The 26330-nt window shown below is 36.3% G+C and overlaps 1 protein-coding gene and 1 long non-coding RNA gene across 8 annotated transcripts in view; one reads left to right on the forward strand and one right to left on the reverse strand.

Annotated features, from left to right (window-relative positions):
- The window catches only part of LOC100889543 (rho GTPase-activating protein 32), a 59467-nt gene extending 42370 nt beyond the window's left edge, over positions 1-17097 (reverse strand). For 5 of the 6 annotated variants that reach the window (XM_030978175.1, XM_030978179.1, XM_030978176.1 and 2 more), the window contains exons 1-2: positions 16805-17097; positions 2303-2329 (exon numbers count right to left, since the gene is read on the reverse strand). In XM_030978175.1, the coding sequence (XP_030834035.1) occupies positions 2303-2329; positions 16805-16947 (170 nt within the window). In that variant the 5' untranslated portion in view covers positions 16948-17097. Of the gene's footprint in view, positions 1-2302; positions 2330-10120; positions 10678-16804 lie in introns of those variants that run through there. The other variant, XM_030978177.1, reaches the window with a different exon arrangement.
- A 4208-nt stretch (positions 17098-21305) lies between these two features.
- On the forward strand, positions 21306-25327 carry LOC115921098. 2 transcript variants are annotated; one of them, XR_004062742.1, is made up of 5 exons: positions 21306-21446; positions 23647-23897; positions 24228-24370; positions 24805-24876; positions 25162-25327. It is a non-coding gene; the product is annotated as an uncharacterized LOC115921098 (long non-coding RNA). The 2 variants fall into 2 exon arrangements; XR_004062741.1 differs by lacking the exon at positions 21306-21446 and having other exon boundaries at positions 23395-23897.
- The last annotated feature ends 1003 nt before the right edge of the window (positions 25328-26330 follow it).

Genomic DNA, 26330 nt, shown 5'->3' on the forward strand with positions numbered 1-26330 from the left:
GAATGCTTAAGTGACAAAGTGAGAAAGATATCATACTCCAATGGCACATCAATAAAGATCAAGAAGACAAACACAATAATTAAAAGAACTAAGTAGGGGAATCTGATAGGAATCTATCTTGATATAAAATATAAAGGAAGGGACATTTAATACGGAAATCAGAAGAAATATTTTTTTTTAAAGCAAACAGTTACCGGTACAAACAAAAACAGAACATACAAATGAAGATGTGCTGATAGAAAAGAGGAAAATTAGTGTGATGTGAGAATTGTTTTATCATATTAAGTTGCATCGAAAAAAGAAAAAAAAAAGTTAATACGGTAGATAGTTGTCAATGGGGCTTTTGCATGCATCAATCTAAACTCAAGTCACTATTAAACTAGTACACATACTTTAATGATATATGTACCTAAAATAGATTTGGATATTTTGTCATGATGGAACAATGGAAAGTGTAATACAATGGGATGATTAAACATCAAGGCCTTTTTTACCTAGCCTTGTGTTTCCCATTATGCAATGGCTTGGCACAAAAATATTTAATATTGAGGGCCAGAAGGTGCGATATATTTTTAACACAGAATTATCACCTTTTGGTTCTCAACAGATGATATGCTGAGCTGACAGAATATATTACTCAAATATTATACAATTTAATAATAATAATGATAATGATAATAATGATGATAATAATGATAATAATAGTGATAATAAAAATAATAACAATCACAACAACAACATTTAACATAGTGCTAAATATTAATGTTTCTAAGCACTGTTAACCCAGCATCATATATTTATCAAGCCTGAAGATTGAGTATTTGAAGAGTATATGCACAGAAAGAAGGCATTTTATTATTGTGAGCAGAAGAGATATCATGTACAGAAGTAGGAAAGGAATATAAAATCTGTATCATCAATTGGGATCAAATATCTTTGCATTTATAAATTTGACAAGGCTGTCTTGTTGCCTTTAATGGATTGGTAATCAGTTATCAGGACACAAGAAGAGTACATGAAATGTAAGATGCACCAAACAAGATTCTATTGTAAACACAGTATTAAACTGTAGTTTAAAAAATTGTTAGTTAGATGGATATTGTCCCAAATAAGGCAAACAATAAAGGAGGCGGTCGAGGGACAGTGATTGAGATGGCAGTGTGTTAAAACCTTTGGAAATGAAACAATCACTGAAACAAAATAAACATATTAGAGATAAACTGTCACATGAAAGGACACAAGATGACAATTTTCTATTTCATTGTCCGTGAAAGGGAGAGAGAGAGAGAAAAGGGGGAGAGAGAGAGAGAGAGAGTTGGAGAGAAAGAAGGGGCAGAGGGTTCGCGGACAGGGATTGAAAAGGTGATTTATTGAAACTTTTAACATGAAACCACTACTGAAACTCTGAAAGTTTTAAAAAACTAAAGAAAATGGAACAAATTACTGTCACACGGTGAAAGGATATCACCTGACTAGATTCTATCCTCTTGACCATGACCCTACGCAATCCCTAGCTCAATAACAGCTGGATATGCTTTGCATCTGATACAATTTCTGCCAGATTTTAGCACAGAGAGACAGTGATTTTCACACACTGTAGTACTGTACTAAAACAATTCAGAAAGTTTGATTTTCCCTCAAGAAATTTTTCAATCATACATGAACACGCACCTTAAATATTTCTTGTATATTTCTATGCATTCCCTGTATGGATAAACAATCTATTCCATCATTAATAACTAAAGGAATGACAATTTATGAACAGAGCAAATTGGAGAGGAGCTTGCATGATACGTTACAATGTTGCCTATTTGTGTCTCACTAATGACAACTTCAACAATTCATAACTTTCCTCTATCTATTCAGATTTTGATCAAACTTTCACTAATCTGTTTCTCTTGTTTCTCTGCTTTTATTAAAACCAACTTAATATCAGGGAGGACTCCCCCTTTAAAGGGATCTAATTTTCCAAATGAAATCTCTGCATTGTTAGAATATTTAATCATTGCCACACACTACAAAACAACAGTAAAATGATTAATAAAAATAGAGCATTTGGGAGAGGAATATTTTGAAAGGAGGTTAAAACAGAAGTTAAACTTCCAATTTATTATTACATTCAGTGACATACTTCACAGTTTTTGTTAATGAGTGAATACATCAGTTGGTTTTACAAAGGTCTCTCAGTACAGGTAAATGTAACATCATACATGCAGACATCAATTCAGGATTATTTAAAAGTATTAAATAATAAAGATATGATTTAAAAACAGAATTTATCTATCATAATAATTTCAGTTACCTTAATGCTGCCAATGATGCCACAGAACTGGATAGAAAGGGAAGAAAAAATGAAAGAGAAAGAAAATAGTTATTAAAAATGTATTTCATACATTGAGATTCTCTCTAGTATAACCTACAAATGTAAAAATAGATAGAATATGATAACTTTGTGAAACCACATTCAAACTGAAAAAGAAATTGTTTAGTTTCAAATTACCAAGAATCTCCATGCAATACTCCCCATTGCGACAGGGATCTTTCTTAGGAAGACCATTCAAAAGAAGCTCCTATTCAGGATGTGTGGAGACCTACATTGTAGCGATGAATGATTTTGTCAATAGTAAAATTGATGTAAAAATAGATAGAATATGATCACTTTGTGAAACCACATTCAAACTGAAAAAGAGAATAGTAAAATTGATGTAAAATAGATAGAATATGATCACTTTGTGAAACCACATTCAAACTGAAAAAGAAATTGTTTAGTTTCAAATTACCAAGAATCTCCATGCTATACTCCCCATTGCGACAGGGATCTTTCTTAGGAAGACCATTCAAAAGAAGCTCCTATTCAGGATGTGTGGAGACCTACATTGTAGCGATGAATGATTTTGTCAATAGTAAAATTGAGAGTACTTCTTCATTTATTGAACCATGATTGAACATCACCTCCATGCTATACGCCCCATTGCGACAAGGATCTTCACAACATCCATACAAATCTCTATACGGAATGTGTATATACTATCCAACCATAAATAGTGATTGAATAAATAAATAGATCTGCATTTACTCTTTCATCATTGAATAGAAAATGCAGCTTTATTTATTTATTCAATCACCATTTATTGTTTGGAGGATACAAATTCTGTAGAGAGCATTTTCTATTCAATAATGAAAGACTAAATGCTTTAATAGAGTATATCACAATACAATGGGTACATTTCTTAAGTAAGTTACGATTAGTGTTTGAATATACCTGTACTTCAAGAGGTGTATCATGATGGAAAGGTTGCTGCTTCATGTCTTTTTTTGCATCACATTATGGCAAGTGACAAAAATATTTAGATTTTCTTTCAACAGGTTTTGTTTTTCCCTATAATCACAAGTCAAAATAAAGGGGGGCAATGTTAAATGTAACAATAGCAATATCTTATGTTCCTTCAAGAATATTGAAAATGCACAAAATCAATTTCCCTGTTTACTCTTTCAACTATTGTCCATATCGTGTGCCAAACATAGTAAAAAGCATGCTGCAAAACTAATGCAAAAAAGGAAGAAATTTCTAGTCTTTTGATCTCAGCTTTCTCAAAATAGGCTGATATCAAGCAATGTATTTGCCAAAGGTCCTTGAATGGGACCCATAAGAGCCTGAGACATTTCAACATGGGAAATTTGAATTGCCAAGATGCCGCTACAAATTTAGAATACTGATTATATGCTGCAACAGTATTTTTCCAAGTAATAATAACATAATTCTATCCAAGTCTCTTTAGGCATTGCCAATTTGCCGCTCAGCAAAGTCATTGCTATTTTTTACGTCACGGGTAAGGAATCCTAAATTAAGAAGTTATTTTTGAATCAGAGGGAAATATGAACATCAATGCTATATATTCCTCCTCATATTTCATGAAAATGTGGTCTAATGTTTATAATGGCTTACTTTTTCATTCCTGCATATATTGAGGGTTCAGTGACACAAAGACGTAAGTCTGTATTTTGCCAAAATTAGTATTTGATATCAAAATGTTCAGGAAAATGTGGGCTTTCCAGGAAACACAAAGACCTAACTTCATCCAACACCCCATTGAAGTCAATGGCTAGAAAAACAATGACTTACCGGTAACTCCTTAAGGCCCAAGTGGACCTCTATCTTTAAACCAATTTGTCTCAAAATGGAGTTACGTCTTTGTGTCACTGACCCCTCAATACTGTATGTATCTACTTGACATTTGATTACTGTTGGAGGGGTAGGGTGAGGCCTGAGGGTACATGCACTCATGTCTTGTCATCTTTTAATGTTAATAAGTTTTGCCACATGACGTGTGATGATACACTTGATGTCTTGCACACAGTCAATAAGATACTACTAAATTTGTTTTAAAAAATTGTGATCTAGCAGTAATCCCATCAAGTTGGTATACACTGTATGTCACATCTAAAACATTAAAAAGGTAAAAATATCTGTTTATTATTGTGTGAATCTGAACCGAAAAACTATGAGTGAGTTGGCTTGCAGCCTGTCACACTTTTCTTTATAAAATACAAAAGGGACCATTTTTCTTAGTAGAACAGTTTACTGACATAATTAAATTTTAAGCATACTTTTTAAGCAAAGGTTGCTCTTGACAATTTGAAAGCTTGCATGAGGCTTGTCCAACATACCTCGTCGCTAGGTCCCCGTGAAAGAAGCATCCATATTATGGATATAGACCAGTTTACTAACATATTCAAATTTGAATATGTTAATAAACTGGTCTATTCCTACTTTCTCATCAATAAACATTCATCTTCTTGAGCTAGTTTCATGTTTTATATTCACAATCAATCATTTTACTGTGACTTTCAATCCATATCGACCCACAGATAAAACTGCGAAATGAAAATTGAACATTTCATCTCTTTATACTCAGGGGGCACTTTGCACGAGTCACACATCATCACAAGTTCTGGCTCCGCCCTGCATCGAGGGTCTGGTTACTGCATGCCCCCTCACTGCCCTTAGCAGCTGCGTGAAAACGGTTCCCAATGAAGGGATCACTGGTGCCTCCATACTAGTTAAAGCATGAGATAAGGGCCTGTATTCTATTGATTGATTCAATTCAATGTTATAGAGGAAGCTTGAATCTGAGGTGGTGATATAAGAGGCATTTCCTCCCACCACAATACTGACTGATTTCTTGAAAGCTGCAAATTGAAACATGCAAATGTATTGCTATTGCCCATTAAAAAAAAACACCACATACATGTAACATCGACAACAACAGTTGCCAGAGGTAAATATGCATCAATATGATAAATTTATAAAAAGAATATACATGTAATATACAGTTTTCTAAGTTTGTTTTGTATCCACTTCACATGGCAGTACTAAATACAATGCATGACAAGGAATATTTATCAAAAAAGATAGAATAAAAAAAAAAAAAATAAAGGAATACAAAATAAATGTGGAAAAAATGTACCCCTTTTGCCAGCAGATAATGGTCGAAGGTGAATTTATTGGCCTGATTTATGCTATTACATGCCAAAGTTTATATCAAAGCAGACAGTCTCATCAACCATCAACCAAATGTTAATGTCAAATTTATGCATTTTGCCAACACTGATGATGTGGCAAATAGTGAGGTTTTTGTGACTCTCTGTATGTCTAAACACTTGAAAAGTATGTAAAAACCGTATGAAAATGTAAATTTACAACAACCAAAAAGAAGTCATATTGTCAATAGGTGAATAGTCAATTACTTTTCTTGATATTTCCATATCATGGGAAGAAACTTTAAACTGAGGTTTTTTTCAACTGGAAATTAATGCAGTCTAGATTATTTTAACTTACCCAATATATCTTTTTGAATAGTAGTATCTCCTTTTAACAATCGCTCTCTTCTGCACAAATTTAGTAGTAGGCGCCATTTCAATAATTTAACATCAACAGTACACTAACAGGATCTATACAAGTTTTTTAGTCACCACTGGTAGTGGTACACAATACAGCTTAGATCCTGTTGCTTGAAACTGTTATTAATCTATGAAAATATGGTTGATTCTAATGTGCTGAAGACGACAATGTACTTCAATGAGAAAACACCAGCACTACAGTGAGGTTCAAGCTGCAATGCAGCATCGTAATTTTCACTTGAACTCATAAGTTAATGATCCACAAATTGACACCACAAATTGTTAACAGTTGATTGCTGTAAACAGTCTCTTCAATAAAGTACAAGTGATAAAAAGAGGTCGGTGGAACAATGCTTAGACCATCAAAAGGGCAATGTTTGCATATCTTAATAGAATGTTTGGTCTAATTAATGACTGATTTATCCTTTGAGCAGCACTGATTAGGTAACCTGGAGAATAAGACATCAATGATGGTGGTGATTGTGGTGATGTCTTCAGTGATGCAGATGTAAATCTATGTAGCTTGAAGACTACTAATCTGGTACGAGCATGCTCGATAAGGTTCAAGCCCTCTTTTCAAGTAAATCTGTTTGCCATATATCACAAGTTCATAAATCCACAAATTTGTACTATACGTCTGTTTATGTTTGTACCTTAAATTTAGCAAAATTGATCAATACAAAAGTTGATTGAACAATGCTAACACGATTTCAACAGGACTGTCAGTATGTCTCAAGAATTGCAGGGTCAGATCATAGATCCAAGGCATTTTCATTGATTAAAACAAATCAACGTCATTATAATCCAGGATGAATAATTTGGGATGTTTGAAGAACAGCCAAGAACACTTCCTGACCTTTATAAAATAAATATACTTGAAGTTCTCCTTGAAATGGTTATGCATCCAGTGACTTCATGTATCCCAAGGAAATATTGATCTCCCAAATTCCTGAAAATGATATCCTGATTGTATATGACTTCATTTGGCAATGAAGGTTTGCAAAATGCGATTCTAAACCCTGCGTACTTGGCCAGCCCTGCTGATATCTTAGAAATCCATAAATAGTTTCATGTTCACCTTGAGTAATATCAAGCAGAAGGAAAAAATGAATGCTGTGAATATTTTTGGCTCAAAATCACTAAAAAGGGGTTCCATGAAATTATGTTTCAAGAAAAGAAAGTTCAAGTGCGTATGATCATGATGTCTTTGAACAAATGTGATTTCGTTTGTCTTCGTTTATCAGATCCTTTTCGTCCATAAATAGCAACAGGCGATCCATGCACACATGCTGTGAAGATGTGTAAAGCGATGTCTTGGACAAATCTTGAAAGGGTTCTCTTATGCCTATGAAACAATACTAGCCTCAGACTAGTTATACTCAATTTCAACAAATGGAAACAGGCAACAGCAATGATGTTTGGGGGAGGCCTTCACCAAAACGTTTCATACAGATTTCTTCACAATATTTATTTCATGATTTTCTTTTGTTGTTGTCAGTCCTTGAGCGATGTGTCATCACGTACGTCAATGCATCCTAGAAACAAGCTTAATCATAATTTCAGGAACAAATTTTTGAAGAGGGACAAATAATGTAAAGTATGTGAAATCCAATGGAGTCTATTGAAGAAAATAATCAATGCACAGATTTCCAATAAATACACATGCCACAAGAAAAGAACACCAGACAAAGTTTCTTCCAGAAAGTCACTTAAGTTCAGAAGTTTCAAATGAAATAATCACTAGTCACTTCTGGGTTAATTATAGCCTTTCCTAACACATTCTCAACCAATGCAATATCTCTGAAGTCTGAAGTCATCGCTGCTCCTGTAACAATAAGTCAAAAGTTTCAAATGAAATAATCACAAGTCACTCCTAGGTTGTAGCCATTCTTAACACATTCTCCACTAATACAATATCTCTGAAGTCATCTCCGTTCCTGTAACAATAAGATGTCTTCACCAAGGCAAATGATCAAAAGATTCTTTTAGAAAGTCACTGAAGTTCAGAAGTTTCAAATGAAATATTCACTAGTCACTCCTGGGTTGTAGCCATTCCAAACACATTCTCAACTAATGTAATATCTCTGAAGTCATCTCCGTTCCTGTAACAATAAGATGTCTTCATCAAGGAAAATGATTAAAGATCACTGCTTCGTACCCTGGTCCTTGAAGCGCGCGCGTTCCAGGACTACAAGGAGTGAGGGATTAGTGAAGAGTCTCCCACACAAAACAAGCAGATTCCTCAAGGAGGACTTCCCTTAATCCCTCCAAATAGCTGTACAAATCTACCACCCAACTGCCATCTTCATATCAATGAGCTTTCTTATTAGAGGAGCATCATGGATTTAATTCGACACCCTATTTTTCTCTCTTTTTTCTAACTTTCCTCTGGCTTTGCTAGGAAGCTAGCATGTCACGTGGGAGGGCAATCACTGACAGACATAAAGCCGGGATGGGGGTTAGGGAGGGGGAGGATCACTGCCAATAGGGCGAGTTCTGCGCCCGCTATCTGTCTCCAACAGATTAACGAGGCGGTAATGAAATACGGGAGATATTTGCCATCAAGTCCCAATTCCCTAATTCGTTCCTGGCACGAATTTGTGAAGGGTTAATTTGAATGGATCTATTTAAGCTGTAAGACTGAGGATATTGTAAACAACCGATTCAAAGCTGGAGCAATTTGATTGGTGTGCCGAGACCAAGCAGGGCATTTACTTTTACACTCTTACATCAGGTTAACCCACTTATGGCTCTCAGCAGAGAAAATCATCTGTTTTTGAGTGAGAAGGTATTAACTATATATAACTCAACAGAGGATTCATTTAATGCCCTTCTTGCCACAAACAGACAACATACATGTATGGCAGTAATTGTTATCTATCAAATATAACCCGATCCATATATATATGTTACCATTTTACTAGTTATAATATCATCTGTTGAGAGTCAGAAGGGCAATAACTCTATATTACAGTCTATGAGTTAATCCCCTCCAGGCTCCAAATAGACAATATAATTTTATTTAGTCTGAGAATTAAAGGCCTGCTGGCCTTTGTTATTCCCACCACATTATGAGTAGTACATGTTTCTTTTGAATTTTTATACATGTTGATTGTATTTCTTAAATTTGTTATAACCAAATGTGCTGATAAACTTGAATTGAATATTCCATCCATACACGCTCTTCTTCAAGGCAATTGAAAAATTAAGTAAACGCAAATGCTCATGTTATAACAATCACTCTATGTGTATCGTATGTGCCCTTCAACTTCCTATTTCCTGGGAGGCCTTGTTTTATAACCTTCTATATTTAAACGATGAGGCTCATACATGTAATTATATATGTAAAAATGCTGTGAGTCATTTAAAGACTACCTTATACGCTGGAAATAAAAGATACAATGTTTGCCAAATTTGTCTAAAAAGAATTTCTTTAAGAAAACTCTCTTACAAGCAAACAATAATAACAAGTTATCGAATTGGCTTCAAGGAAAAATAATTTGGGCCATGGTGAAAGGGAGTGGGGGTGGGGTCACAGCTTCATGGGGCATGTGCCTTCTGTGCCCCCTCCCCCAGGCCTCCACCCATCACTCTTATCTCCAAGACTGTTAAGACTTAACACAGGTACATAATAATAATAGTGGGTTCTTGAATAGCGCTCATGTCTGTCACACTTGATACTCCAGTGGATTCAATGTTTAATACCCAGCTTTAGCATGGCTGCTATTACAACACTCTAGCATATCAAGGTACTATTTAAATTCCTACTGGCACCCTTGACTTCACCTGGGTGGAGAGCGGCAAATGTATATTACTGTCTTGCCATAGGATGGCCATACAATAGGACTGTCCTCATCAGCTCGAGATTGCCAAATAGCCCACTATTTCTGATTTGGGAAATAATCCTGAAGTTACAAATCACGTCTTAATCAGCTCGAGACTTGACCTCAAAACTTGAAACTGGTTGAAATTTTGCTCAGCCTTCGCGCATAGTGCACCCGCCAAATAGCGGGATACTTTGCAAACTAGCCCAAGATATCTTGGGATGATTATCTCAACCAAATATCCTGCTAATTGCAACTTCTGGCTAATGAAGACGCAAATTAACTGGATAATTTGTGATCGGGATTGTTCAAAAAACGGGATATATTTGGCAATCTGGAGCTGATGAAGACAGGCCAACTGTCTTGCCATAGGATGACTACACTTCGTTACTCACCCAGGTGCACCACTCCATGACATACACCTCTGTCTCTCCATCTCACCAATCTTCTTCAACATAGACCGCTGCGCCATCGTTAACCCTTCAAGTCTCAAATCTTACTACATGTACAGCAAGTGAAAGGTGTTTGGCATAATAGACAGATCTGCAATTGCATCAGAAGACCCGCAATGATCCTGCATATTTCTCAGCAATTATTTGTAGTCTACGCTTGGCGGCTGTCTATTCCAATTGTAATTTCCAGCTATCTCTAAACAAAAGTCGAGTTTGAAGCCCTAAAATCTGCATAAATCTTGTCTGCGTAACAGATATAGAACATCCTGCATGTAGATTCTCCCTGCCAATCTCTGTTATGGCGCCACTTAAAATATTCACTGCCAAGATATGAACACCTTCAACTTATTCTTCCAAAATGATCACCAATTTGTCTTTCTTCAGTGATCTATATTAAAAACAAAGAGCAGAAAATGCTCCACAACTTAAAATCCTTGACAGCGTATCAACGTTGATCATTCACTCTGACGATTCATGTGGTGATCCAACAACATGAGTTGTATAGTTGGTGCCAAAATGTTGATGTCTCTGATTAAGTCTTCCGATTGATCCCAGAGTTTGAATCTTGTGCATAAAAAAATGTTGTCAAATGTCTAAAATAGGAAGACAAGCGACACTTGTGTCCTTGAACCCTGATACCTGGTTCCAGTCTGATAAAAAGTGGGAACTTTGATCTTCACTTCCTTCTTAAGGTTCCAAAATAGATCGCAAAATGTCTACTGCCTTAAACAAGCTATACAGCTTTCACAGATGATGAATTAATTCCAACGATTTTTAGAATCCTGAATTGGTGTTACCTAATCATTCCAGCAGCGACTGTCTAATAATCTGGAATACCCATGACCATTCTAGTGGTAATGAAGATTGGATTTTACGCTGTGATGCAATAATTGTATTCATAGGTTGTCACTTGATTACCCCGTACATGGGGGCACCCAATCGGGTATTATTGGTAATCTCTATTAGGGCTTTATCAGAGAAGGCATTTAATGGAAGAAAATGTATGCAGATTGGGATGATGTCCAATTATACAGTCCGAATCAAACACTAATGGGACTCCAAACAAGTTTATTACACACTGCAGGTACCAACCAGTACACATGTTCCTTGACAATACAGATCCAAGAACTGTTGAAGAAACAGGTTTCTTGAAAATTAATAATCCATGGTATTCCAAACATCTAGACAAAATACACAATTTGTAGTCAATATCTACGGTGTATTCTAGCCTCAACCTCTTTGTTGCCGCTGATGAGTTTCTTTTGATCTCAAAAGCGAAGCATATTGCTTGGTGTAGGATCTAAAGCTTGTTTCTATTCAGTGTATGAAGTCCCATCTCCACTTGTTGGTGTCCTACTTTTGAATCTTTGAGGCCAAGTTTTGTTGAGGGAGCAGCATCTTCAGTACTTTCCGCTCCTGGAGGTTGTGGAATAGAACTCAACACAATGATTTCTGGAGTTACAAGTGCACGTACTGTCCGTACCCTCCTTTTTCACAACAGTTCTCCGTGATGGTATCAATGTCAAAACACTCATCATTTATCATGTCAATATTTGCGCAATACACCGCCTCATCTCAGCAACAATAAAGGTTTCAATGTCAATCGCTCAATCTCAATACCAGTGTCCTTTGCGCTAGATGTGTACACAAAACACATTAAGCCAACAGCTGGTGATTAATGTATTAATCCTTTAGATAATTACTTTATGACCAGAGCATTTGCAAGCATGCAATTCACAAGCAAAGAAGGACTTTCAAAAGTCCCAGTGGTTGTTGTGATGACATTTTCATGAAAGAAAGTCACTAATACAGGATAGTTAATTAGCCAGTGGTATAGTTTAGAAGACTATAAAGCTGACCAAATTAAGACCCAGTTGTGTCGATAAGATCAAAATCATTGGTTTCACAGCATAATTAAGTGTATCCTCATAATTAGTTTTATTTAGATGAATACTCTCAACTCCTTGTTTCGATTAACTTGAGAAATACAGATAGCTTGAATGAGGAATGGCCAGGAACACAGTATTTCCAAGTCGATCCTTGACCATGCATGTCTCTACAGTATATGCTCCTTGCGTTGAAGCCACTGCAAAAGGGCTGGGCTGAAATTACCGCGAATCATGTGAGCTGGAAATATCAGCTATCGGAGAAAAGCATGCTGCAATAACATCTCGACTCGATGACATCCTCTCTCGGCAAAACAGTTGATTCTAGACATGATCAAGAATTTGGCGAAACCTTTCCAAAGTTCATCAAGGCTTCGGTGACTCAAACCAAACCTGGTGAAAGCTTGTTCTCTCAAACCCATCTACAGTTTCTCTCAACTATCCTACAGTGTCGGTGACCAAGAGTCAGATCTATGATCCTGCATAGAAACTATTCAGGATATGTCTGAAGTCCTCACGTACGAGGGGTTCACGTATGATATCAAACTTAACTTGATTTATCCATCGCTTGCCGGATATCCCTGCCACAAAAATTTCCTCAGCTGAAACCTAGTCCTAGGAAACAGAGTCAAAATACAAACATGTTTGTAGGTGAATGAAGGATGCTGGGCTATAGATGGAGAGTTATTTTTTCCCTTTCAGAGCTGTTTAAGACGAATTAGCCTCATTGCTGGGAGAACATAAGAAGTAGGTGGATCAGATACAGTTTCATTAAAAAATTCAAGTTGTCCAGGCTGGTTAATGCTGCAATTTTGTTCTTGGCATCCTTTTTCCTGCATCCAGATGTGATCCCAGTGCGTTGATGTTTCCACTTTTAGGAGACCTCCAGGAAACGATCAATGACCGTGGTCTAGATGATAGCCTTTAGCATCCATCGTTTATTAAAAGAAGAAATCAAAGTCGACTGCACAGAAGAAGGTTCAGCGTATCGTGTGTCGCATTACCATCTCATCATTTGCTTTTGAAAGGGAGAACTATCAACTGGTATCGATCAAGATTAGTTGTGAGTGTTAGAATTTATGAGCCACTTGAAAACGATTCCCTGCTGTTCATCAACTCATGCTTCCCACAAAACTCATTAATTCTAAAGCATGATCATTCCCTACAGGCACGACATCTATAGCATCTATGAGTAGTAAACAACTGACAATTTCGAAGAGACGCAATTCATGTTTCCTCGTATTTTAACCGTCACCAATCCACAAACATGGCTTGTTCTGCAAATTGAATAATCCCTTATATCCACAAATACATGCTATGAGGTTGGGACCCACTGCACAGAGACACCTCAAACTTGACTCGTCGAAAGGCAGGAAGCGCAATCACATGTATTCCAACCACCAGGATATCATTTAATATGCATATCGCCGATCAGGGGATCTCATGCGGTGGTTGGAGTACAGCGGAGGCCATCAAGCTAGCCCCTACATGTGTCCACCCTACTGGGTTTTAGGAGTGCTGGGTTCATAGGATCATAGTGCTCAGCATTATGAGTTTTCCAGCCTTCGCTTGACATTGGGCGATCTAGTTTCGTATTTCAGTCACTGAATTAAAATATTCTCAGTATTTCAGTTCAAATGCTTTTATTTCTCATGCGAAACATAATACAATGAATAATTATATTACTAAAAAATATACAATGAAACAACAAATTTAATAGAAATAGCTTAAGAAAAGAGGAAAATAACTAGAAGCAGAGCTTGTTCAAATATCAAACAAAAAAATAAAGCAAAATCATCATAGTGATGATCAAAACAAATATGAAAATCTATATTTTATGAAAAATGTTCTTTTCTAATAATATGCAAGTTTTAATAGCTTGTACCACTTTTACAACAAACTTTACTAGTCTGTTGCAATCAGACACTTAACAAGCACAAGGTACGATAATACGCCAACGGCGGACTGTACTATACTGGAAGAAGAAGAAGAAGAATCAAGGTTTACTACATGAACTGTCAGTAAATGTTTTTTAAATTTTTTATTTAAGGTCCATTTTCATTCAAAGTTGTTTTGTGCCCTGTTTAGGGTAGCAAATTAATGACCTCAGCGCAATCACCTTTCATCAATGCTTCACTTAATACCAGCTCCCCGTCCCTTGGAGTGCTGTCTAACAATTGATGAATATCTTATTTTGAAATATTGCCACTTGACTGCCGATCCAACGTTTCATGATTTACGAAGCATAGGGTCTGCCAAAGTAGACTATCAATAGTGGATAAGACTGGATAGACCGGGTGTAGGGTCATACCAGTCACATGTCATTTACATTGAACTTGAACTTCAAGGTGTGACCACTATAGTCTAGACTTTGAAACACATGTTCAAAAGTTTGAAATAAAAAATGTAGGAATATATGGTCATGGTTAGCAGAGGATCACTTTCTAAGGGGGATATGAAAATGTGTGTGTGTGTGTGTGTGTGTGTGTGAGTGTGTGAGAGGGGGGGGGGGGAGCTCTACACAGCAACATGTATCCCAAACCTTCAGTTTTATTGTGCAGTTTAACATCAACTTCCTGTTTCACAGAAGCAACATGTACATGGAGATGAAATGCAGTGTAATATAGTTTCACATGCGAATTAATATTGATCATAATACAATTATGCACTTGAACTTTCATCCAGCCAATACACATATTCATCATGCAATGAAACGTCATCTAAAACGCTGGTTGGTATATACATGTACATGTAAGAGCCTCTTGCCCTGTTTGCACAAAAAGGAATTTATGCGAAATTTGTATAAAGAAATATTGCATAAAGAATCATTGTATAGTGAAAGAGGTGTACACATAGTACATAAAAAAAGTCTTACAAAGAAACAGAACAAGAGTTTAGTTGTGTAAAAAATTGGCCTCTATATATTGCTGGCCAATTATTAGTGAGCACTCAAGATCCAAGTAATTCCTGCCCAGTTATACGGTTTTCGTATTAGATACATCATTCACAATACAAGTGGAGCCAGATTCTTTACCAAATATATTGTTTGAAATGAAGCTCAACCTCCATTTCGCCATACATTTAATGGTACAACGTTACATTGTATGGTGTTCAGACTACAACAAATTTACTTAGTGTATGAACATGCACATGTACGTAAATCTATACCATTCTCATATTGCTATACAATGAATTTTGCTTGTCTGAATGAGTTAAACTGATGTAAACACAATTTTGATGGACAATGACACAACATCTCGCTCTGTAGATCTTGGCAAGGCTGTCCTAGCATGGCCCTAATCTACGAGATCATCTCGATGGCAATGCACTTCTCAAAAAGGAAATATTACGCTTTCTAAATTCTATTTTTGTTTTACTTTGAGTCAGTAGTGTTATCACAACAAAGCAAAGGGACACATCAATCAGACACAAATGATGTACATGTACATAGTAAAATGGTAGGGAATACACCAGGCTACAAAACTTTCTCATTTCAATCTCTTGAAAATAAGGAGGAGAAAGTTCCATGTTATTTTTCTTTTTCCCATAAACTTTAAAAAAGTTATTGAGTCAATATATAATTTTGGGTATAATAATGTACATACATGGTTAACAACTGAATTATTCATTTTTTAGGGTGTGCTACATGTATTAAACTCAAGAATGAAAGGTGGACTTTTCGAAATAGTGCCTTTGTTGAATACTTTAAGATAAGCTTTAATGTGTCACATTCTCCAGAAACTTAAATCGGGGCAAACAAAATGTTCACATACATGTACTTAAAAAATGACAAAACTTGGTTATGGCATGAATGATTTACTGATTAACTCTATGTGCATTGGCTTACATGTATTAAAGCGAAACCAACAAGAGCAAGAAGACTGCATTAAGTGGGTGTCAAATTGTACTCCAAACACTTGAACAGAGAGTAATGAATGTTGTGATTATGAAAATGGGGATGTTCATCAATCTTAAAGGCCAAGACCACTCCAATTATAGCACGTTGTAAAACAATCAAAGGTTAAAACTGCCAAATATCACTGGCATACCTCAATCAGCAGATTTTTTAGATTTTTTTTTTTTTTTTTTTTTTTTTTTGGGGGGGGGGGGGGGGGGTATTTCAAGCAAAACATTTAAAGATGAAGTTGAGTTCTGGTCATGCGATTGCATTGTGAAAGAAACGGTGTGGAATCGACCAGGAAAGGTTGATCATCTAGCATATAAAAATTTACATTGCAAGGTTCTGGAATCATCAAAATGATAAGAAATTGGCCAAGTCTTGGTTAAGTTACAAACACTGTACACAGAAAGATGTATTTGGGACTACACGGACACGTGGCGTAAAAATCCCACCCTGAGTTTTACAATGTTACATGACATATTTAGAATATGAAGGCATTTGAAGAGCCATGCTTTTCAGGAAACATGTCGTATCTGATGTTATTCCACACTTGCATAATAAGAATGATAACGCTCACAAATTATTTTTCACCTCTTCCCAGAACTCAACCTTCTCTTTAAATTTGCCGCAAGGATGTCAGATTGTTGATCATGTAATGTGATGTATACTCCTCACAACGAAATACATTCTGACAAACGCTTGAACAGAGAGTAATTATTGTTGTGATTTTGACAATGGGGAATTGTATTTATTTAAAACCCAATAAAAATACAGATAAAAAACCCCAACATAATGTTTGCAACATGAGCTCCCGGTTAATCATAAGCATTTGAAACTTACCACGTGAATGCTCTACGGATCGGTCCAATACCGTCGTTACGCAGCTCCTGGCGTGCTTTCAAAAATTCCCGTTGTCTGCTTATGTGATTTAAGTCCTTTTCGCATCCACATGTGTTGCTACGCCAACGAAACATCGTGTCCATGATCCTTTTTCCTCAGGTTTTAGCTTTAAAAAGTTTGCTGTATGTCATGTCATGTCATAAAATGTATCCAATTACTTCAATGTTCTGATATTTCCTTTAGGAGTAATGCGTTTTCAAGTTGAGATGAATTATGTTCCAATCAGAGCAAAATATATAAATCCTTGAATGGAGACATATCAACCAAATATTCAGATGGTGTACCAAAAGAATGATGTCACACAATTTTTTTAAATTAAAAAGAGAGCAATCGTGTGGATCATTTGCCTATAAAAATAATACAAAGGCCTATTTCCGTCTAAACCTTTGTAAGTACATGTACTTTGTAGGTCCATGATCAAAGGCACGCAGAAGAAGTGGAAAACCTGGAAATCTTGTCTTGCGATCCGAACATCGACTGCAGTGAACAAATGCAAAAGAATTCTCCTACAAATAAAACTAGGCCTCGATTGGCAGTAAAGGTGAAAATAAGCTCATGCAACCCTGCGTCACCAAACAAAGTTGGATTTACATGTATAGAAGATGTTTATCTTCATTGAAGGCAGAAATACATGTAGCTCCAAGGGATAAAAACACTTAAAACCTCCTTAAGAAATTCAACTTTTTCAGTTCAATGCTTTTGCTCCATTCAAAACAAGACTTGTATTTCTTCCTAGTGCACAGCCAAGAGGCCATCAGGACTGCAGAAGATAAATTCAAAGCAATATTCCGATGCTGCATTAGACGAGCATGCTTGCGCATCCTTTCTTAATTGCTTTCTTAACAATCAGGAAAAGTACATGTAAACATCATTACTACATCTCCTGCAAATCTTAAAATGTCAATTTCTTCAGTCCACTGCCTCTGTTTCCACTCAAAATAGAAATCAAATTTAAATTTCCTCCAAGTATGCATCCATTACACTTGGTCGTCAAAGAAGATCTTCAAGCAAAAGTCCAATGCTGCTTATCAGCTAAGCATACTTGAGCATACTTGCTTTCTTAACAGTCTGGGAAAATAAACATTGTCATCAGCATCTCTTCTATAATTATAAGGATGTGGCCGATGTGTGTGGAATGCAATTGAGAGGAGTTTCATCACGTCACAGCATCATCATTTGCTGCTCCAATAATTCCGCTGGTTCTTCACACCTACGGTTGTACAACACTGGGTTCATGAGCAAGGCAAGATGGGGAGCCCACTCCATTCAAGGTTCACTATGCACACAGCATATAGACCTGTCTTCATCAGCTCAAAATTGCCCAATAACCCACTATTTTAACTATCCCGATCGCAAATTATCCAGCTAATTTGCGTCTTCATCATCAGCCCGCAGTTGCAATTAACGGGATATTTGGTCGAGATACATGTAATCATCACAAGATATCTTGGGCTAGTTTGCAAAATATCCTGCCACTTGTCCGGTGCATGTTCACCAGCCTGAAGACTCGCACTATGCGCGAACACACAGCAAAATATCTCGAGCCAATTTCTTGAGCTCGAGTTTGGAGGTTGAGTCTCTAACTGATGAAGACGTAATTTGTAACTTCAAGCTTATTTACCAAATCAGATATAGCGGGCTATTTGGCAATCTCGGGCTGATAAGGACATACCTCATGATACCAAAACAATGCAGATATTTCCCCTATGTACATGTACATGTACATTGCATGCTTGTGATGTGAACATCTGATGAAGTAATAAATATATTATACAAGGTGGTGTCAGACACAATTTTCCTGATCAATCTTGAATTACCTAACGATAGTAGCTATCTAGATAATTCACTTACGTAGGTGATAGCCAGGTGACAGACAGAAATTCACCGCAGAGAATGTTCTTGTTTTCACAGGATTTTTAGCTGGATTATTGATGACAGACAGTGAATTATCTAATGTAGATAGTTATTCTCTAGATAATTGGCCTCTGTCTGACACCGCCTACATACAACTGACTTCATCAAAACGACAACACAAAGCATCATAGAGAAAATTAAAAGCTCTCCTTTTTTGAATTACAAAGAAATTTATAATCACATTGCATGTTCGTAATGAAACGTAGTCTGCAAACTAACGAAGATGGCAACAACAAAAAAGATCTCAAAGAGTAAACGAAGATAACAGAAGTAAAAGTAAACACCATTTTTTTTTGTCACTCAGAAAAGGCAATCATTACAAGACACAAACAAATGCAGAAGACAAAATGGTAGAAGACAAACTGAAATTTTTTTCAAGCTGTATTGGAAGGTTAGGATCAATCTATGAAAGACAACCAGGAAATCCTACAGAAGGCCATCCATTCCATTATCCTTTTGGCTGTAAACAATACAATGAGTGTTGGAAGAAAGTTGGATATCCCCTAAAGAATCTCTATTTAGACTCTTTAGAAATACAGAGAATACTGGACAGAGTTATGAGTGATATTAAACAAAAATGATAACAATTGGTGTCTTTTATCATTCAAGACTACTACTAAAAAAAACCCTCTAAAATATCTGTGTACATGATCCAGCAACAAAGGATTGTACAGAGACTATTCAAGGTGATATTCCAAAGAGCCTTCCACAAGAGCAAATCCACAAAGTATGAACGACAGATCCTTAGTTTCTGAAAAAGTTGGACCAACAAAGTTATCCTGGACCTGGACATCACAGAACTGCTGCAGCATCGTACATCCCCTGTCCATGGAAAGGTAAGTACAAATTTTCCAAGAAATTTGAACTAACAAACACTAGCAGGAACCAGGAAATCAAAGTCTGGCTGCAAAATGTTCTGGTGCTCCAGTTTCCAAGAAAGTGGACCGACAAGTCTGACATACATGTAGACCCGACGATCAAACAACATGACCTGCTGCAAAATGTCCAAACTTTCCAGGAAAAGGAGATGATTGAGCTGAATGCAAATCTTCATTTTCTAAGAAATCTGAACCAATAAACTTTGTCAAAAAGTATTACCACAAGATGGGTGGATAACGTGAATACAAATATCTTATTTGACCAATAATTGAACCAAAAAACTGATCCTGGACTCGCTGAAACTATTGCTGCAAAGATTCTCTAATGTTTTAAATGCATTCCAAGGATAGACAGGCGAACGTATGAGAATGTCTGGTAGTAGAAATCCAACCCTTCTCGTCTCCTTCCAAGAATCCAGTCTACTACTACTCATGAATGTGCTTCATCACTTTGTTCCGAGTAAGACTATCAAGATGGTGATGATGATGATGATGATACCTCTCAAGTTCAAAATTCCAGCAAATTAATCCACAAGATGCCCTAACTGACTCCAGCTCTTCCCCCTCACGAGAATGACATGTATTCCACTGTAGGGTTATAGTGAGAAATCAAGAGTCTGGCTAGTCAATTGTATGAACATTTAAGTTGATACATGAAGGTATGAGGTATGAAGATGCAGGATGAAAGATATACTCAGTAATTATAGTTTTGCAAACGTTGGCCAGACTTAGCCTGAGTCTGCAAGTTCTGCATCTTTAAAAAAAAGGTGAAGTAGGAAACAATCTTTAAGAATCATTATCAGGAAAATATTGAAATATGACTTCAATGGTGGACACTGCCCATGCAGACAATTTTTCCAGCATCTATTTTCACTATACGTATATAAAACAAAGAATGTAAAAAGGGATTTCAATGAACCATTTGGAAATATTTGGAACTACAAATTTGGAAATATAAACAGAAAAATCAAGCTATCCACTGATTTTTTTCAAACATTTCTGAATGACCAAAGTCCACATTTTGTCCCTTTCCCAAATAACCTTCTTACGATCACAGAAAGTAGGGAGGCATACCAAGATGTTATGTGACATTTAAGCCCCCCCCCCCCCCTTAGAAAGGCCCTTCTTATTTTCTAGCCCCAATTTATCTCATAAGGGCCTCCATTCATGATCAAAGACAGAATGCAATATTAAGCAAATGTCCCATCAAGTGCCCCCCTCCCACACTTTTATTTCCCCTGAAAATTACCCTTCTCACTTTCAGTTAATCAAAACTATATATTTCTTTTGCCTCTTTTCTTATCACTTCAACTTTGCAACATTTCAAGAAATATCTGCAAGAAATTGTGTCTCATTACCACTGTATAATCTTGCCTTCACACTCTCAATGTGCCTCGTTTCAAAGGGAAATCCAACCGTAGGAGGTAGGAGCAAATTGATACATCGTCGCTTGCCCGCACAAAGGCCGCTATCAGCAAATTTGGTCAAATTTTTTGAAAATTAGTTTTTGTTTGCATCATGTAGAGAATTAAAAATGCTACAATTTGATATGTCGCTTGTTTCCAGATTCGTCTTTGTTATCAAGATATTCTTCAAAAACAAAGGCCGCTATCTCCGTTGTGCACAAAATTTCCCTGCACAAAGGCCGCTATTCGCGCTATGGCCTTTGTGCGGTGACAAAATCCGCGCGTTGAATGCACAAAAGCCGCAATACACCATATTCTGTCGTCTGCAAGGAAATCTGAGAGCTCGCGGAGCTAAGTTTTCGTCTGCTAGATGTATCATTCAAAGTAAGCTATTTTTCTAATTTCCGTATTTAAATCATTAACATAATTGAACAATGACTTAGTTTGAATTGAAATGCACAACAAGAAACATGAAAACGTTATTTTAAGCGCTCCCATCGCTGTTTTTAATCTGTCTAGATTATGGTATTCCTTTTGTTTATATCTAATCTGGGCAGCCCCACAGGTTGACTTTACTGTAGTGTTGATTATTCTAGTTAGTTGCGTTTCAATTTTCAGTTTTGCTATAATTAAAAGTAATCTATGGCATGCAATTGATTACATAATGGCCTATTTTATATCACATGAAGCTAAGTTTGTAAAAAAAAAGACTCCAGATATAATTCCCTTCATGTTTTGTTAATTTCGAACGGCATCTGGTTAGGCCAGTAGACGGCTTCTAACTTTCTAAGCAGGCTTAGCCTTAGGTTCGGTCTAAAGACTTGGGCCTGACTTGGGCCAGGGTATTCTTTGTTTTTGAGTTTCAGTCAGATCTACATCAATACATGTCAGTAGTACTAGTATAGGCCTAGTAGTACAGCGTACAGTCTACATGTCTACATCTACAGTAGATCTGCTAAGACAAGAGTAAGACTAACTGAGTAGATCTAAGTCTAAGAGCATCTACTGTACTGATCTAGATCTCTAGATCTAAATCAAAGGAGTACTGATCTAGACTTGTTTTTGCCAAGACATTTCACCACTTATGCTTGCACAACACCATTTTTAGTGGGGCAAGAATAGTCACAAGACAAATGAAATAGAATACTGTACCGGTACTATACTACTAGAGGTCTAGGCTTGTAATGATTAACCACCCCTGCAAGAGGCTTAGCCCTACTGCGTAATTTAGCCCCTTGCGTTAATACTAGTGGGAAACTAACGATTAATCACCCCTGTAAGAGGCTTGAAAACGTACCTCTACAACTCCTCCGCTATCCATAACGCGTGACTAAATGAATAGCAATCCTTCATGAATAGCGTCCCTTATGAATAGTGAGCAAACCATAGGCAATTTACCTTACTATTCATAAGGACCGCCATTCATAAGGACCACTATTCATAACGTTTGACTAAATGAATGCTGTCTTTTATAAATAGCGGTCATTATGAATGGCGAGCAGACCCCCAGATGGACTAGTACTTTACTAGCCCTTGACTTTCTAAGCCTCTCAGTTTCATGGCAAAAGGTCTAGATCTAGACTACCGTAGTAGACTGTACTAGCTTGAAACTATGAAGCTGTAGTCTGTAGAATTATGACCCCCTTCTCACTGCATGGTCGTATTATATTCCATTATGCTACCTAGCTGAACTGAACAGAACTATGACGATTTATCCAGCCTCTGTATTAGTTGACTGAGAGACTGAAATAAACCTACTTGTACTTGTCAATTAAGTGATGAAAACGTTCTGCCTGACATTTGGCCAACCTTTTAGTTCTAGAAAAATCTGTAACTTCTTCCAAGCCTAACACAATGTAATTTTTTATATTGCTGTGTCCTTGTAAATTAACACTCAGTGATTAACAATTTAAATAGCCATTTGCACTGCTATAGATCTAACTAAAGCAGAGGTAGTAATATTATTATTAGTAGTGTTACTAAAACTAGCCTAAAACTTTAAAAAGCTTAGCCTATACTCTTGAATAAACATTCTCTGCTCATTATTTGAGGATTTTGGTTAAATGTATTTGGTGTTTGGATTCATTGAAATGAGCATGTCAATTGATCTTAATCAGCAAGTGGCATACATTTGTTTTGATATATATTAATGAATGGGCCAAGATGTAGATCAACACAATTCAATGACATTGAAGATATGCTCTAGATAAGTCTAGACATTGTGACATTGATACAAAGTCTAAAAGCTGTAGTCTAGGTGCAGACAAGCTGATATTCAAACTTTTAATTCATAAGTATATCAACTCACAGTATGAAACTCAGGCCTAGTTGAATTTCATAAGTAAAGCAACAAGCTTAATTTACACACATTTCAATCCCTTCAATCAGTTACTAACATGTTTTTTGCAATTGTTTAAAGTAAGCATAATGATTTATTTTTTAAATAAACAGTTATTAATATACCATATTTGATTTGGGATTTGAGAAAATAATGTTGGTTTATTCATTGCGAACATTAGAAAATATAGCAAAGAAAAAACAATTATAAACATCGTTAATTATTTTCCATTTCTATGTTCTATAGATATGCTGAATGATACAGAAGACCTGGTTTTGGTCCATTGGACGAAAACCGGAAAAAAGAATGTGGTGGCTGTTCAAGATTTAGAGGAGATAGACGGAGTCTGGGTTGGGTCAAGATGTACAATGAAGTGGGGACGGCAAAGCTGGAAGGGTACCATTCTGGCTGTTGATGACTGGAGAGAGGCTGAGCCAGAGAAAGAGAATGACTACAGCGATAGTGATGATGACAAATGCCTTTAGCTGTCCTTGCTAGTAAGTTACCTATATTTAAATACTGTTCCAACGATTCATTTTTTGTAGGATATTGTAACAACACTTCTTCATTCTGTTTTAATGTAATCTTCTTTGCATTACAGTGGTAAATGTAATTATAGAATATCATTTATCTCAAATGTCAGCATGAAAATCAGCAACAATGAAATAGAAGACATGTTTTTAGGTACACAGTTCTATTTTAATCCCCATTATAGTTACATGAGATCATGATACAAGTGCATGTCATTGTCAGTGTGAGCATTGAGAAGAAAGTTTAAAATCTTGTTGAAAACTACTTAAATTTTTTTCTTTTGTTTTCATTTGCAGAAAGATCTGTGGCGCGATTTTCTACTAAATTGTGGTCATCCATCGTGTTTCGTTGAAGTATGGGCAGCATGTGTTCGTTACCATACAGCTTTGTGTCATGGGCATTGGATGGGAATGACCCATGTGGCTCACATTCATACTTTGTAAGTATTATTTGATTATATTTCAAGTCACTGAACTAATAAGATGATATCATATGAATAGCATTTACTTTTCTAAAAATAGTGTGATATCTGTCATTACAATGTCCTTAGAGTACCAATATCTCACATCTTTTTAAAACAATAAGTTCTTTTGTACTTCAATGTCATTGATAATTTATTTCCTATTTGTGAATGCATGTACTGCCCAAGAAGAACTGGAGGTTGTCACCATGATTTAGTTCTTGACTGGATTTGCATGAGATGTTTGTATCTGAGGCTTAGAAGATTGCTACAAACTCATTTGATTTTCCTTAGTTAGCTCACCAACAATGTTCCTGTCAGAGTGTTTGCATATGAACTATTGTATAACTAATATAATGTCAATGCTTTCTAGTATTTCTCTTCTGCATCTTGTATTACTCTTTCATAAACAGAGTGAAACGGTACCTATCCCAGAGCAACACAATGACGAGAAGATCATCTATCATTGTATGCAGACCATCAAGGTATGTCAGCTCTAAGACATGTATGAATTTATTTTTTGGTATACATAAAAAGAGGATAGAGGGAAACACTGGTGGTGATACTTAATAATATTTTACTCAAAAGAAGAATTGTTATAATAATGGTCATATGATAATCATTTAAGATAGTTCTAATAGGTAATAACTTGTTCTTTTCTATGTAAAAACTCCTGTACAAAAAAACCATAGTCAAGGTACAAATATAATGGGTTAGCAAATTGGATGAGACCATATTCCTGCAACACATTTTCTCTAATACACTAACAGGACTGGGACTGCATGTGACAGTCAACGAAGACATCGAGGGAAGTATGCAGAGCATTGACAACGACTGTGCAGCGCAGACGGTCAACAAAGACACCGATGAAAGTATGCAGACCACTGATGACGTCAGTTTAATCCTATGTTAACTGGGGGGGGGGGTCAATTTGACCCCCCCCCCCCCCTGTAGAAATTTTGCGGCTTCTCCGAAATCGCGGCAGATATGAAATTTTCCTTTCATGACTTTTTAGTCTTACACATCTTTTAAAACAATTTTTTGAAAATCGGACGTATAGATACAAAGTCGCGTGACCTTTTGTCTTTGCATGTCAGCCCGAAAATCGCTCATTTTTGTGATTTGTGTACAAAACATGCAAATGTCATTTTTCAAAAACATTAGTTATTTATCTTGTTTAAAGTTTAGGTGTTTGTTTTGGGATAAAAAAATTGAATTGTAGTTATAAATGAAATAAAACAACAAAAACAATAAAATACATAAGTTAAAAAAACAATGAAATACATAAGAAATTATCAAAACAAGAGATTACATGAGGAATAACCTGGCTCTTCCGATTTTTTGTGTTGTATTATTATTCCAAATGGTCTAACAAATATATGTAGTGAAAAAGAATGCTAAATATGAATAATGTATGATTTATGGGCAAAAATGTGAATTGTATGACCTTATTTGCATAAATTACCATAAATATGCAAATGAGTGAATTTTTCAAAAATTTGAAATTACCATAGTATTCTATACACTTCACTTGGCATGCATGCAAATTTTCGCGGCGATCGGCAGTGAAACGGCCAAGATCTTAGGGGGGGGGGGGGTCAAATTGACCCCCCCCCCCCCCGTAAAAACCTGGTCTGAAATAGCCCAGTTATAATAGGGTTAAGGCCTCTAACTTTTTAAGTTCCCAGAACTTACATGATAAATGATAAAGACCAACATATTAAACCAACCAAAAGCTTCCAAGCTATAGACAAACCAGGTAAGTCAGTTTAAGGCCAACATCCTTTAGGTTCCCTGACCTTACTGTACATGAAACATGAAGACAAACATCCACAAACCACTAGTAACTTAGCTTCCAAGATGACCCAGGTAAGTCAATTGAAGCCAATAACCTTAAAGTTCCTAGACATAACATGATATATGAAGAAGGCAACCATCT

The sequence above is a fragment of the Strongylocentrotus purpuratus genome, unplaced genomic scaffold (genome assembly GCF_000002235.5).
Source record: "Strongylocentrotus purpuratus isolate Spur 01 unplaced genomic scaffold, Spur_5.0 spur5_scaffold_1, whole genome shotgun sequence".
NCBI lineage: Eukaryota > Metazoa > Echinodermata > Echinoidea > Camarodonta > Strongylocentrotidae > Strongylocentrotus > Strongylocentrotus purpuratus.